This window comes from Lethenteron reissneri, chromosome 40 (genome assembly GCF_015708825.2).
Source record: "Lethenteron reissneri isolate LAM-NWPU_2019-01 chromosome 40, ASM1570882v1, whole genome shotgun sequence".
Taxonomy (NCBI): Eukaryota; Metazoa; Chordata; class Hyperoartia; order Petromyzontiformes; family Petromyzontidae; genus Lethenteron; species Lethenteron reissneri.
Window position 1 is genome coordinate 1523289 of NC_083818.1, and position 15308 is coordinate 1538596.

At 52.0% G+C, this 15308-nt stretch overlaps 1 protein-coding gene across 1 annotated transcript in view; it reads left to right on the top strand.

The window, feature by feature from the left end:
• The first annotated feature begins 1286 nt into the window (after positions 1-1286).
• Positions 1287-15308, top strand: part of PRKCI (protein kinase C iota) — an 86724-nt gene continuing 72702 nt past the window's right edge. Inside the window, exons 1-2 of the mRNA XM_061568177.1 lie at positions 1287-1516; positions 14586-14707. Of these exons, the coding sequence (XP_061424161.1) occupies positions 1446-1516; positions 14586-14707 (193 nt within the window). The 5' untranslated portion in view covers positions 1287-1445. The remainder of the gene's footprint in view (positions 1517-14585; positions 14708-15308) is intronic.

Below are 15308 nucleotides of genomic sequence, written 5' to 3' on the forward strand. Positions count from 1 at the left end.
TCACCCTAACACAGCCACCTCGCCCACCGAGCTCGAGGTGTTTTGCTTTGCAATCTCCCATTACCATGCTCATCTCTCTCATTAACAAGCTAATCTCTCTCATTAACATGCTAATCTCTCTCATTACCATGCTAATCTCTCTCATTAACATGCTCATCTCTCTCATTAACAAGCTAATCTCTCTCATTAACATGCTAATCTCTCTCATTACCATGCTAATCTCTCTCATTAACATGCTCATCTCTCTCATTAACATGCTCATATCTCTCATTAACATGCTAATCTCTCTCATTAACATGCTAATCTCTCTCATTAACAAGCCACCTCAGGGCACCTGCTGTGGAGGCCGCTCAACGATCTTACATTATCATGCAAACTTTTACTGGGCAGCCCTTTGATTGGTGGGCAAACCCACCACCTTCGCGGTCGCTGCTCACCACTTACATTAACATTGGCTGCTGACATTTGGGCTATGACAATTTAAAACCTTTATAAACAGTTTACCTTTAGAAGCTAACCCCCTCTTCCTGATGACCAACGCTTGTGTTTTTGTTATTTTCTTTGAACCTATCTATCATGACTTTACCGAAAGACCCAAAGAATACGAATTCCTGCAGTCACGAAAGCTTTAAGTCAAGTTTACCCTTTCCCAATTAGTACGGCTTCGAGAGGTTTTATATGGCCTCGATTTTTCCCTCTTATGTGTGCGATGAAGAAGGGTCATTGCCCGGAACGTCGCCTGCTATATATATAAAAGACCACGCACACTTATTGACTAACGCCTTGAGATGTGAGTGTGTAGGTATTTACCAGAGGTAAAACAACAATCTCCCATCTGACATCTGCACTCATCCCAATAGCCAGAACTGCACTCTACCAAAGACCAAGATCCCCCGTGTAGCCTACACAGGCTGACGGGGCAAGTGCTATGAAGCGAGCAACACCGATCAAGGACTGTCACGGCGCACCGCGAGTGGGGCCGTGGTGGCCAACCTCACGCCCGACCACCTTTGTCTCCCCAGTGCATGACCTTTTTACGCACCGCCCCAAAGTCCTCATTTACGGCTGCGTAGAATCAAGCGGCAGGCCCCGCAAAGCGGTTCAGACGTTCGCCGTCGCTGCTGCCCGGTGGCCGTGAGCGACTGAATCACAAACTCGGGTTGGCCGCCGGTTCGGAGTCGAGGCAGTGGTAGCGCCCTGCTAACCACTGCGCCACCGCTCCCCTTACCTTCCCCCCCGCGCCAGGGTGAGCAGATGGTCGAGTCGGCTCTTTGTGCCGCCCCCGTTGGTGCCGCGCGCCACTCCGGGCCCTGTGACTCTGGCGCGGAACTCCGCGTCGCGCTCCTGAGGAGTCAATTTATTGTCGTGTGTTGTTGTTCTCGGAGTCGTTCCCCCTCCTTCCTTAACACCTTCTTTCGTTCATCATCTCATCCGTCGTTCGCTTCATGCCGAGCAGCTCCGGTAGCGACACGATGTCCCAGGAAGAACGCGTGCGGGTCAAGGCGTATTACAACGGGTGAGCTGCTGTTACTATTACTACACTGCTGCTGTTACTATTGCTGCTGCTGCTGTTACTATTACTACTGCTGCTGCTGTTAATATTACTACTGCTGCTGTTACTATTACTACTTAAGCTGCTACTACTGTCACTACCCTGCTGCTACTACTGTCACTACCCTGCTGCTGCTACTACTGGTGCTACTGCCACCAGCGAGAGTTGAAGTTCAGTACCATCACCACCATCATTACCATCATCACCACCATCATTACCATCATCACCACCATCATTACCATCATCACCACCATCAATATCATCATCACTACCATCATAAAATACCACCACCATCATCATCACCACCATTATCATCACCACCATCATTACCATCACCACCACCATCATTACCATCATCACTACCATCATAAAATACCACCACCATCACCACAATCATAATGACCACCACCATCATCATCACCACCATTATCATCACCACCATCATTACCATCATCACCACCATCATTACCATCATCACCATCATTATCATCACCACCATCATTACCATCATCATCACCGTCATCACCACCACCACCATCATTACCATCATCACCATCATTACAATCACCGTCATCACCACCACCATCATTACCATCATCATCATCATCGCCGCCGCAGGGGTGTAAATCGAGTACCAACTCTGTCGGGTAAGAAAAAAACCACAATAATCTGTGGGCAGTCCCCCACGTTGTTGTGGATGAACTTTTCCCCGCCGCGAGAATGTGGAATTTACGTTTATTATTGGTGGCAGAGAGAGAGAGAGCGAGACGGGTACTGCCTGCCGCCAGCCCATCATCTCTTCTGTGGTGGTTAAACTCCCGAGTACCACTTTGTCAGGACTTGGGCGTGTGCTGTATTTTGAAGGACTTGAGTCCCGCCGCGAGAATGTGGAATGTCCATCTCACCAAGAGCCTGGTAGAGCGCACGCGCGCCCATCATCACCCTTCCGGGGTTCGGGGTCATTAAATCGAGGACTATACTGTACTGTACTGCTTTGGGAGGAATATCAACAGATATTGGGTTCGTCTTGCGGATGTACCTGTCCTCGCCGCGAGAATGTGGAATGACCCATCCATTCAGCTTGGAGACAGCGGTCGTGTAACGCGCGCCCATCATCTCTTGCGGGGCCCAAGGGTGGTTAAAACGAGTACCGTACTGTCCAACATGTGCACGGAAGTCGGCGGTCTTTATCACGATCGAGTTCGTCCTCGGCACTGGGATGTGGAATGGCAACACGGGGCCCGGGGGCTGCACACACACTGCAAGAGACGCAACGAGTGTGGCGGTCCCGCTGAGTTCCGGTGGCTAGGAGATGTTAACTACCTCGCCTGGTGTACAGGAGGTCGTGGGTTCGATCCCGACCCTGACGCCAGCTGCTGTATATTTGGAGTCTGCGTATCTCTCTCTCATCATCACGGTGGCTAGGAGATGTTAACTACCTCGCCTGGTACGCAGTAGGTCGTGGGTTCAATCCCGACCCTGACGCCTGCTGCTGTATATTTGGAGTCTGCGTGTCTCTCTCTCTCATCATCATCACGGTGGCTAGGAGATGTTAACTACCTCGTCTGGTGTACAGGAGGTCGTGGGTTCGTTCCCGACTCTGACGCCTGCTGCTGTATATTTGGAGTTTGCGTGTCTCTCTCTCTCTCATCATCACGGTGGCTAGGAGATGTTAACTACCTCGCCTGGCACGCAGGAGGACGTGGGTTCGATCCCGACCCTGACTCCTGCTGCTGTATATTTGGAGTTTGCGTGTCTCTCTCATCATCACGGTGGCTAGGAGATGTTAACTACCTTACCTGGTCTACAGGAGGTCGTGGGTTCAATCCCGACCCTGACGCCTGCTGCTGTGTATTTGGAGTCTTCGTGTCTCTTTCCCCGTGGTCGCGTGGATTTTTCTCCAGGGCCTCCAGTTTTCTCCTCCACATGTATAATCAACATCACGCGTTTCGAGTATTTGGCTGCGATACATTCCCACATGATAATCCACTTCGTTGGGCTATTGTTTGTGATAGGCAGGTCGCTTCTGACAAAAAGCTTCGCAGCTCACTGGGCCTTATGCCATACATGGTAAAATAAAAACAATAGTTTAGTTTAGAGTTGCAGGTGCATGCGGAAAGTTGGCTCTGGGAGGTTCATGGCAGGATAGACAGGTAAGCAACTTGGAGGTAGTGATAAGTGGGACACGTGGTGTGGAGGGCGTAGGAGGATTGGATAAGCAGCGTGAAGGTTGCGAAGAGAACTGGGCAGGATAGTGGTGTTCGTGTTTATTGTTATGGGTGTGGGACACGTGGTACCGTGGGTGTTTCGCAAAATGATGGTGAATACATGGCCCTTGATCAATGCACGGCTGGATGAAGGGCTCCTTCCCCACACCCTGCTGGTTGGCCATGGGGCTCGTTTGGCCACACTTAACGCTGGTCGGTGAGCGATTTGACCAGGCGGTAGTAGAATGTGGGTGTCGACTTGAGCTCGAATCTGTAACCTGTACAGTTCGCGGGATAATTAATTGTGGTTACCTCGCCCCGTCTTGCCATGATAAATACAAAACACGGCACAATCATTCACACAAGTAACCGATACATCCTCTCAATATAAAATATAACAGTATGATTTACAATATCCCGTCAGCCCCACACGGCCTTCTGGGAGCGGAGGTTGAGTGCAAGCTACACTGTGGGTCACTTGCGACTGTCGGTGTGTCATCGGTGACTATTTTGAGTTGTGTCATGACGTGATTCTGCATATCACCTGGGACCCCATATCTCAAAGCAGAGGTTCTTTTTAAACCTGGGGTGCACGCACCACCTGGGGTTACGAGACATGGACTGATTTCTTTAGAAGGTAAATCATCGAAGCACAAATTAATCACGTGCACGCAAGTATAGCTACTTTGTTTCATCAAACCATTGTATTTATTAACATCGTACATTTTTTTACAATTGAGAACCAAAGGGGTGCAGTAAAGGTTAAGAACCACTGGAGTATAAATAAATCACGGTCCTTGCCTCCAAACATCTGTGGCAGTTCGCCTGCATTGCTTTCATGTTAGGCCTGGCTCTGCTGATGATGAAACACTGAATGTCAAAACCAGGCCTGAGTTTTTGCTTGTCATCGAACCAATGCTGCCAAAAATTCTGCACTCTCGCAAGGCCGCGGGACTGATGGGATGTGTACAAACAACGTTTGTATTTGGTTTGTAGAGATAGACAAGTTATGGGAGCCATTGTCTTGGGTCGTGTTGGCCTTGGGTGTGTGCGTCGTTGGATATATTGTTTCATTTGCTGTATTGGCTTGGGTTTTATTTAATTTCCCTGGATTGTTTATCCTCTTGAATGCACATCTTGTTTGATTTGCCTTGTTGGTTTGAATGGACGAGAGAGTTGAAGAGTTTGTGGCTGGAGTTGATGATTATATTAAGTTGAACAATTTCCGGCTCATGGCTCCGTTTGGGTGGCATAGCCCAGTGCATGTCTATCTTCGAGCGCTAGTCCCGTCTCTATCATCACAAGAAGCCCAGTCGTTGTACTGAGTTCAGACTGAAGCACGTGGGGTCTGTGTAGCAGAGGGAAGACTGCGGTGCCGAGGAGATGTTATCTCCTTCGCCTGTGATCAGGAAGTCGTGGGGTCCATTCTGTCCCTTGCTGTATATTTTGAATCTACGTGTTTTCTCCCTCTCCCCGTGGTGGTCACGCAGATTGTTCTCAGGGCTCCCTCTGGTTTTCCCCTCCACATTTAGAATCAATGCGTGTTGAGATTATTTGGCTGCTGCTATAAATTCCTGCGTGTGGTGATAATGATGATGACTATATCAGCCATTCCGATGGGCTTATCGTCACGAGTAGCCAGGTCGCCTCTGGAGAAGAGGCTACATAGCTCAGTGGGCTTTAAATTGTAACCAACAAAGTCATCGTGCAGCAGAGCTAGACATGAGCTCGGCAATACTGCCTAGATCCGGGTTTTCACATTTGGGCCTTCCGCCTTCTGCGACGAAGAAGACGCGATGATATCAAGTCCGATCCCTCCTCGGCGCGCTTCACTAAAAACTGGAGCTGAATAAGCCATTGGCCACCCTCTCAATCCGGGCCCACAAATGAGAACTCGAGTTAAATATGTTTAGAAATTCGCACGGATTGGTGGTGATAAACTCACTCCTACTGTCCCTAACCTCAAGCCTAAATCCTAACCTATGGCCTAAACGGCCACCCCTAACCTAAAACCTAAACACTAACCCGAACCTAAAACCTAAACACTAACACCTACCTCTTTGGTTCTTTCGGTAAAGTCATGTAGGCATAAAATAAAATAAATCACGTCGTTTCGGGCGCAACACAAGCATCCATCATCAGGTGGGAAAGCATGGTCTCTTGCTGAGGCAGACTTTTAAAAGGGTGAACCTAACCGTAACCTATAGCCTAAATGCTAACCCCTAAACATAGCCGCAAGCCCTAAATCTGAACTGTAACCCATAACTCCTAAACCATGACACGCTAAACCATACTACTGAATCCATAATTATTTTCATAAACTTTGAATCTAACCCCTAAACTTAACCAAAACCCTTCAACCCTAAATGCGAACCCCCAAACTATAATGATAACCTAAACCCTACACAATAACCTTAAATCCGAGATCGAACCCCTAAACCCTTAACCGCTATAACCTAACTCCACAACTGTGAACCATAACCTCTTAACCTTAACCTTGTAAGGCTAACCTTTAACCCCGCAACCCCTGCATGGAATTCAACGAGGCGGCGTGCCTCGCTGCTTAATCGACTGAAGCCCAGGCGGAAGTCTGTGATTGGACGACAGTTGTGTTCTGTGATTGATTGACAGACCCATTCTGTGATTCCTCGCGTCCCCTTTCTCCGCAGACTCCACTGCGAGAGGCGGCGGCGGTGGCGGCTGCGGCATTCTGCATGTGACTTGAAACAAACGCAACGCCCACTTATGCTCTTGTGTGTGCGTGGGGAGCGGAGCGGTAGTCGCGTCGCGGTCAGCGCGCTGTGCTATGAGCCCGGCGACCAGAGTTCGATTCCCGCTCACGGCCAACATCGGTGACGATTATCTGAACCGGTCATGGGCCTCCCCTAGGTCGACTCAGCCTCAACTGAGTACCTGGTGCGGTGTGTAGTAAACATCGACACAGGGGAGACAAAGGCGGTCGGGCGTGGTGCTGGCCACTCATCCCATCGTGTGCCGTGGCAGCCTTTATAGGTGCTGCTCGCTAACAGCACTTGCCCCAACGGTCTTCAGTTAAGACTATACAGGGGGATCTTTGACTTAGTGTGTGGCCTTAAAGAGTAAAACTATATAATAGACAATGTTTTGGGCAATGGCCCTTCATCACAGCGCACGTGACTTGGAAATCCGAGTTGCAGGGAGCAGAGCAGCTGAAGGGGAGAGTCACTTTGCCCCCCCCCCTCTCCTGATTTGAGACGACTTCTTAGGCCGAAAGAGCTCAACATTCTTGAGGTTAAACATCTCAGTTTTAACAGCCAAGCAGCTATCACTGTGTGTGCGGGGATGTAAACACACACGCACACACGCACATGCGCACAGCAGCGCGTGCTTTTTAGTGTGGCACATGGGCAGTTGCATTCAGACGTCGTTCTGCGAATTCAGACGTCGTTCTGCGAAGTCCTCTTCCTGGGCTGTTCCGTCGCCCCCCACTGCCAATGCTGCTGATGATCCGTAGACCATGACGGCGTGGGATGTAACTGTGCAGGTGCACCTAACGTATGTTGAACTTCTCTCGCACCGTACATAGCCAACCCTGCCAATTGGAGATGAGTCCCCCCCCCCCCCCCCTCGTGTTCAATCCGCTGCTGCTCCGCGCGCTGTCCATGGGGGGGGGGCTTCTTTGACCATACTTCACCGCATCTGGTCAGCGTGGATTGGTGGAGGCGGGAGGCCATAGCGCTTGTTGGAGCGTAGCAGAGTGCAGCAATGGACGCTGCTGTAATCTGCCCTTTGCTGGGCACAACGTAGCCAGCACCAGCAGGAGCCAGTCGGTGGTGGCTGCTCTGTAACTCCACGGCAGTGGGGGTGGGGGGAGGGCGCTCATCCCAAGGACTGCTGATCCAGGCTCAAGCCCATCTTTAACCTCGCCCTTGGCCAACGAGATGGGGGTGGCGGGGGGGTCGGTGTAGGGCGCACGGAATTTGAATTCGGATACAAATATTTGTGAAAACGGATGGGGGAGTAAGAGCCGTGAACACACACGTGGAGGATGTAACCACTCTGAACACTCGCCGGCGCAAGTCACTTGGCCGGACGGGAGCCAGCGGAGGGTGGGTGGCTACCAAGGGAGTGGAAAAAAGAGTTTTAGGGGCCAATTACGCTTTGATCATCTTGCGTTCTTGTCCCTCCAGGGTGAGTGCCCTACTAAGCGACCCGGCTTCAAACGAGAGTTTCGCTCGTACCCCGGACAGGCGATCTCGTGACCCCCCCCCCCACAACCCCCCCCCCCCCCCCCCCCCACGTTATCGACGGACACGGACGGATGGGGACGGACGACAGAGCTGATGCGGTGTTGCCTTCTTCCAAGCTTGCTTGGGAAGCATTGAAAAACAGCGTCGGGCAAAACTCAAAAATGCCGTGGATTGTCCCAGGTCGGTGCTCAGTGCTCTGACGGAGACTCCCTAGCAACACCAGCTGGGTTCACCTCCCCTGTACTGCATGAGGTCCGTGGGCCATAGCGGAATGTAGTGGCATGTTAACGCTTCAACGTATCCGAGACGTCTACAAGATTGCGGGGTGGTGGGGTTGTCTCGTTCACCGCCGAATCTCGGAAACGTGCGCAAGCAGGCTCGGCATTAATTTTATTGTAGAGAGAGGCGTAGTAGCGGTAGTAGTAGTGGTAGCGGCAGTAGTAGTGGCAGTGGCAGCAGTAGTAGTAGCGGTAGCTGAGGCCGTAGTAGCGGTATTGGTAGCGGCGGAAGGTTTGGTAGCAGCGGCAGTAGTTAGTGGTCGTCATAGTGGTAGTAGTGGCAGTGAGATACCAGGTTGGGGCCCGTGCACGGGAGTGGCTCTCTGCCATGATCGTTGGTCGTGCCGCTAGCCGCTGGGCACGGAGTCCGACGTTTCGCTGTGCCCGTTGGGGTCGCTGCTTCCCCCCTTTCAGCAAACGAGTTGGATGCACGAAACGAGCTCCCCCCCCCCTCCTCCGGCACGTGGAGCGGAACGTCGGACTTCGTGCCAAACCACGCCACATCGAGAGAGAGAAGTACAGCAGCACAGCCGGCGCAAGACTGCGCTCAGCAGTAGTAGCATCAGCAGTCGTAGTAGCGGCAGCGGTAGTGGTAGTAGGAATAGTGGTAGCAGTAGTCGCAGCGGCAGTTGTAGTAGCAGCAGTTGTAGTAGTAGAAGTAGCAGCAGCAGCAGTAGTAGCAAAAGTAGTAGCAGCAGTAGTAGCAGTAGCAGTCGTAGTAGCAGTATAGTAGCAGCGACAGCAGTAGTAGCTGCATGTATAGTGGTTGCAGGAGTAGCACTGGCAGCAGTAGTAGTAGCAGCAATAGTAGCAGAAGTAGCAGCAGCAGTAATTAGTAGCAGTATTAGTAGTAGCAGCAGCAGTAGTGGCAGCAGAAGTAGCAGTATTAGTAGTAGTAGTATCCGTAGTAGCAGCAGCAGTATCCATAGCAGCAGCAGTATTAGTAGCAGTATTAGTAGTAGTAGTGGCAGCAGCAGTAGTGGCAGCAGTATTACAATCAGTAGTAGTAGCAGCAGTAGTGGCAGCAGTATTAGCAGCAGTAGTAGTAGCAGTATTAGTAGTAGTAGTGGCAGCAGTAGTAGTAGTGGCAGCAGTAGTAGTAGTGGCAGCAGTAGTAGTAGTGGCAGCAGTAGTAGTAGTGGCAGCAACAGCAGCCTCGTGGCGTCTGGAAATTCTGGTTCAGCCCGTTTCCGTGACCGGTCCTAGGCGGGCGTTTCCGGGGTGGCTGTGAGAGAGAGAGGGGAGGTGGGGAGGAGACGCGCCGAGCTCCTGGCGCCGCGCTGAGAACTCAGGTGGGCTAAAAATAGCCGCGCAGGTGAAGTTGACTGCATCCATCCGCAGCAAACATTCCTCTCTCTCTCTTCCCCAGCGAAAACATCGTCAACAGCACGAAACAGCCCCCCCCCCCCCCCAGTTGCCAATGGGAGTTGAGAGTGGAAGTGTGCGTAAGAGCTCATTGGAAATCTAGTTTAGCCGCCGCTGTTTCTGTGGTGTGTGTGTGAGCAGCAAGTGGGGTGAGTAGGTGAGTGGGTGAGTGAAGAGGAAGGTCGATGGGAGAGTTAGTGGGGTGGGTGGGTGAGTTGGTGGGAAGGTGGGTGGGTGTATGAGTTTGTCGGGGAGTGAATGAGTGAGTGCAGTTGGTGGGTGAGTTGATACGTCAGTGGGCTTTGCCTGGTGGGATAGGAATGGTTTCGTTTTATTTGTATGTCAATCTAAATTTGAAGTTGTGGTGACTGCAAGGATCCATACTCTTTGGTTATTTCGGTAAAGTCACGTAGGTATAAAATAAATTGATGATTGCTTGTGTTGCAAGCAATCCTATCGTGTTTTTCTATTGTTTGTTGATAATAATTCTAATGTACAATGCGCATTCCACCCTAGGATGCCAATGCGCAATGCATGAACAGAAGGAAACAAAAACAGAACCCACGGGCATCTGACCAAACGAGAGAGGGAAGGCCACTTTAAGTAATATTTCAAAATACCTTTTTAAAAACACGCTTTAATGAAATGTACCGTACTAGTAATCGAAGAACTCCACGACTCCAGGAAGTGGCCATAAAGCTTGCCATAACGTAAGGGGCCGTGGTGATTTACAGCCAATGTCAGTTGAGCGTGGACAATTAGACCCAAGCTCAAACATAACATATAAAAAAATAATGTTTAAAAATATTTTTTAATAGAATATAGTATTGTCATCAGTATGACATAAGTATACCGAGTTTGCAGTCCATACCACATTGGGAAGTGGGTTAAAATTGAGTTACAAGATTTGAGGATACAGCAACAACAGACAGAGTGAGTTAATTAAAAAAGTGTGTAATAAAAAAGAGATGGGGTTTCAAAGCAGACTTAAATATATCTACCGACTCTAATTTCCTGATTTCAAGTGTTGTTGTAACGTTCTTACCCATCTGTCCACAAAGAGCTTGATAACTCATCGGATTCCTCCAGTATAAATAAATATTCTGATTCTGTTTGTGAGAGAGCGGGCGAGTATCTGGTTGGTCGTGTGAGTTTGTAGGAGATTGGGCAGTCAGACGTTTGTTGGATGGGCCAGTTGGTGTGTGAGTTTGTGGATGAGTGGGAGTGTGAGTAAGGGCACGAGAATGTAGTTGTGGATGGGTTTATGAGTGAGTGAGTTGGTAGATGAGTGAGCAGGCAGGTGGGCACATCATTGTGTGTGAGAGTGGTGGTAATGCGAGCCTTGGACACTTCAAGATTGACCTCTATGGAGGAGGCTCGTGAAGGACGCTGCTATTGAGCAGTTGGAGGCAGTCGCCCTCCAGCAACAACGGAGGACAGATGAGCGACGCTCACAACAACGAGCGGTGCGCCGGGCAGCTAAAATCCAGCAAGTTGGCATAGTAGGGGGTACAGTTTGTGCATCTACCGGTCATCTCATTCAGCCAACCCATGGTACTTGGGTCCTGTCAGCGAGCCTTCGACACTTCACGTGGCCTCAAAGTGCACCTCAAGTTAATTTATTAGGTATAGCCTGGCACATAGCCTGGCACAGGCGCCGTGGTGACGTCACCATCAGTTAGTGGCGAATGGTGGTTGTGTTGGTATTCGTGGCAGAGTGGTTTGCACACTGCCCCTTTATTCAACCGACCTAGGTTCGTTTCTTGGTCATTGATAGCTGACGAGTGTTACCTTGACGAGTGTTACCTGCGCTAAGTGGCGGTCCTCCCCGATCTCGACTCAGCTCCTGATGAATCCCTGGCGCCATGCGCCCCGGCCACATCGCCCTTGTCCATCACAACTTGACGCTCGATAGCAACACTTACCTAAACAGTCTCTACGGGGTTTCTTTGTGTGCGTGTGTTTATGAGTGGGAAGGTGAGTGACTGTGTATGCGAATGGGGAAGCGAGTCGATTATTGAGTGGCTTGGTGGGCTCGTGGGTTGGTGAGTGGGTGGATGAATGGCTGCGTGGGTTGGTGAATAGGAGGGCGTGTGGGTGAATGGATGAGTGGATGGGATGGTCGGTGAGTGGGTTGGTTAATGGGGAGCGGTGCTGTAGCGGTTAGCGCGCTGCGCTACGAACCTGGCTACCTGAGTTCGATTCCCGCTCTCAGCCAACACCAATCACGATTGTCTAAACCGGTCTTGGACCTCCCCTAGGTCGACTCAGCCTCAAATGAGTACTTGTTGCGGTGTGTAAACATCGCCACTAGGGAGACAAAGGTGGTCGGGCGTGGTTTTGGCCACCCCACACCCCCCTTCTGTACTGTGCCAGCCTTCATAGGTGCTCGCTTACAGCACTTGCCCCAATAGTCTGTTAAGGCTATTCGTGGGCGCTTTGGGTTAATGGGTGAGCAGCTCGAGGAATGGGCGGGCTCGTGGGGTAAGTCGGTGGATGAGGATGATGAGTAAGCGAGCGGGTGAACACGAGCGAGTGAACGGGATGATGAGTCAGCGAGCGGCTGAACACGAGCGAGTGGGGGCGGCTCTGTAAGTGGGCGAGCTCATGAGTGGTCAGGCTGCTGTGCGAGCTGATGAGTGAGCGCGTGAGCGGGCGGGGGAGGAGTTCTTTGCTGCTGGTGAGGAGGAGGAGGTGTGTGGGTTCGAGGAGGAGTCGCCGTCGCTATAGACGACGCTTACGACTGCGCCCCCCCCCCCCCCGCTGGAGGCTGGAATGCGTGACCTGCGTACGACCCCCCACTGCACGCGCGAGATTCCGCACACAGCCTGCCGGCCAGCGGTCACTCCTGCACTGAGCAGGCCTGCTGAGTGGGGACCGGTCAGTCGGCCTGCTCAGTGGGGACTGGTCAGTGGGGACTGGTCAGTGGGGACTGGTCAGTGGGGACTGGTCAGTGGGGACTGGTCAGTGGGGGGGCTGGTCAGTGGGGGGGCTGGTTAGTGGGGGGGCTGGTCAGTGGGGACTGGTCAGTGGGGACTGGTCAGTGGGGGGACAGGTCAGTGGGGACTGGTCAGTGGGGACTGGTCAGTGGGGACTGGTCAGTGGTACCTTCTCAGTGAAATTGGTCAGGATACGGCCTCTTGCCCTAGCCTTAACCCTGGCTTGGCTACCCTACGAGGCTAAACCATGGCTGTCACCCTTGCTCTAAATCCAACCCTAGCCCTGACCACCGCACACTACTCACGCACACTCTGCACCATGCACACTGTACAGACAATACAAACGAGTCGGGCAGTAGGAATGAGACGGCGCACTGCAGACGGAGGCAGCTTTAACGCGAGCGACAGGGCGCGCGTGATGGAGAGCGCAGCGGAGAGCGTGCCCACAGAGATGCGCGGTGCAAGCGGGGAGCGAGAGAATCGCATCCCGAATCATGAGAATGCACGCGGGGGTCTGGGAGGGGGCGGGGGTCTGGGAGGGGGTCTGGGAGGGGCTCTGGGAGGGGATCTGGGAGGGGGCGGGGGGTCTGGGTTCGGGTGAGGATGGTACTGTCTGTTCTAGACCGACCGGCTGTGAAACCTGGTTCCCTGCCTGTGGGATGCGTTGTGTAACGCACGCATGTCCATGCGAGTTCCAGTGTGGTTGTGGTGTGTGTCTGTGCTTGTGACTTTGTGTCGTGTGTCTGTGCTTGTGACTTTGTGTGTACGTGCGAGTACACCCTTAATATGTGCTCGCTAACAGCACTTGCACTCGCAATCTGTTCAAGGCTATTTGGGCGATCTTTGTGTGCGTGCGGCGGGGGAGTGGTGGCGGAGCGGTTAGCGCACTTTGCTACGAACCTGGCGACGTGGCTCCACTTCCCGGCCACGGCCAACATCAGCGGCAAGTGACGTCCCAACTGGGCCTGGACCTCTCTGCCCCCTACATCGACTCGACTTTTCAATGAGTACCCGCTGAAGCGTGTGGAACAACAGTTCTGGGGAGACAAAGGTGGTCCTGATCTCGTGCTGTCTGTACCCATCTCCCTTGTACGATTCGCAGGCCTGAACAGGCGCTCGCTGACAGCAATTCTTGCCTCAACAACGGCCTATTGGAAAGGCTACACGGGGGGCGGGGGATTGTGGTTGGCCCATTTGTAGTTCGTGCCATGAGTGGATCAAAGTGGCAGAACGATTCAGTCCATCATCAGCAGCAGCACTCCTCTATAGCAGGCAGCACCAGCATCATCTGCAGAGGAAGCTGTTACATCATCAGCAGAAGCACCATCGGCAACAGCATCTTAATCAGCAGCAACTTGTTCTTATTATCAGCAGTATTGCTATTGTGAGCAGCAGTATCATCAGCAACAGCAGCATGATTATCATCACCTGCAGCAGCAGCCGGAGCTCTTTCATTACCAACACAAACAACATCATCATCGGTAGTAGCAGCAGTAGCCGACGTTTCGTTATCAGCAGAGGCAACATCCTTCTGTCGTTAAACGTGAGTACTTCCTTGTGGGGCATTCAGCAGTTGGTTGTAGGCCTTGGGGAGAATATCTCCCACCCACCATAGGAATGTGGAATTGCCCTCCCGGCCAAGAGAAGCCAATGGGAATCGGCATTGCCCAATGTTCGTTTGAGCGGGGAGACACTTTAACTCTTTGGACTTTGAACGCCACAAATCCTCACAGTCACAGCCTCCCCCATGCCTGAAGCCTGAAGCGACTTTCGCGCTGTATCATGGGCGTGTCATAAGCACATGCGGGGATCTGGTGCCACTGATTTTCTCAATTTTAGCCCTGCATCCCTCCGTCGCCCGTCTACGTCTGTTGCACATTTGCGTCTCCGTCGCGCGACTGCGTCTTCATCGTGTGACTGTCTGTCGCTCATCTTCGTCTCCTGTGTGGTGTGTCTCTGCGTTCCTCTGTGTATAACTCCTTGTGCCTCTGTGTGTCTGTGTCCACGCGCCCCAGGGACGTGCTGATCACGCACGTGCGGCCCGGCACGAGCTTCCCGGGCCTGTGCGGCGACGTGCGGGAGATGTGCTCCTTCGACAGCGAGCAGCTCTTCACGATGAAGTGGATCGACGAGGAGGGTGAGGGACCCACATGAGGCCGATGACGACGATGATGAAGATGATGAAGATCATGATGACGACGACGACGATAATGACGATGATGCCGAGGACGACGATGATGATGACGATGATGCCGAGGACGACGATGACGACGATGATGATGATGATGAAGATCATGATGACGACGACGATAATGACGATGATGCCGAGGACGACGATGATGACGACGATGATGCCGAGGACGACGATGATGACGATGATGACGATGATGATGATGACGATGATGATGATGACGATGATGATGATGACGACGATGATGATGACGATGATGATGACGACGACGATGATGATGATGACGACAATGATGAAGATGATGACGACGACGATGATGACGACGATGATGATAATGATGATGCCGATTAGTTTTTGAGAGAGCCGCCCTCCCGGATGCCAGGGGCGTCCCAAAGCATTGTGCGTCACAATCTCACCTCAACGCATTTTAAAGGGCACCCCCAGTGGCAGCTTTCCACGTGTGGCACAAAGTGACTCGGCAGCGGCCCGCCAGCGAGCTTTAGTCTCCTGGTAGGGGGAGACCATCGCTGCCGTGTGGAACCCCAAT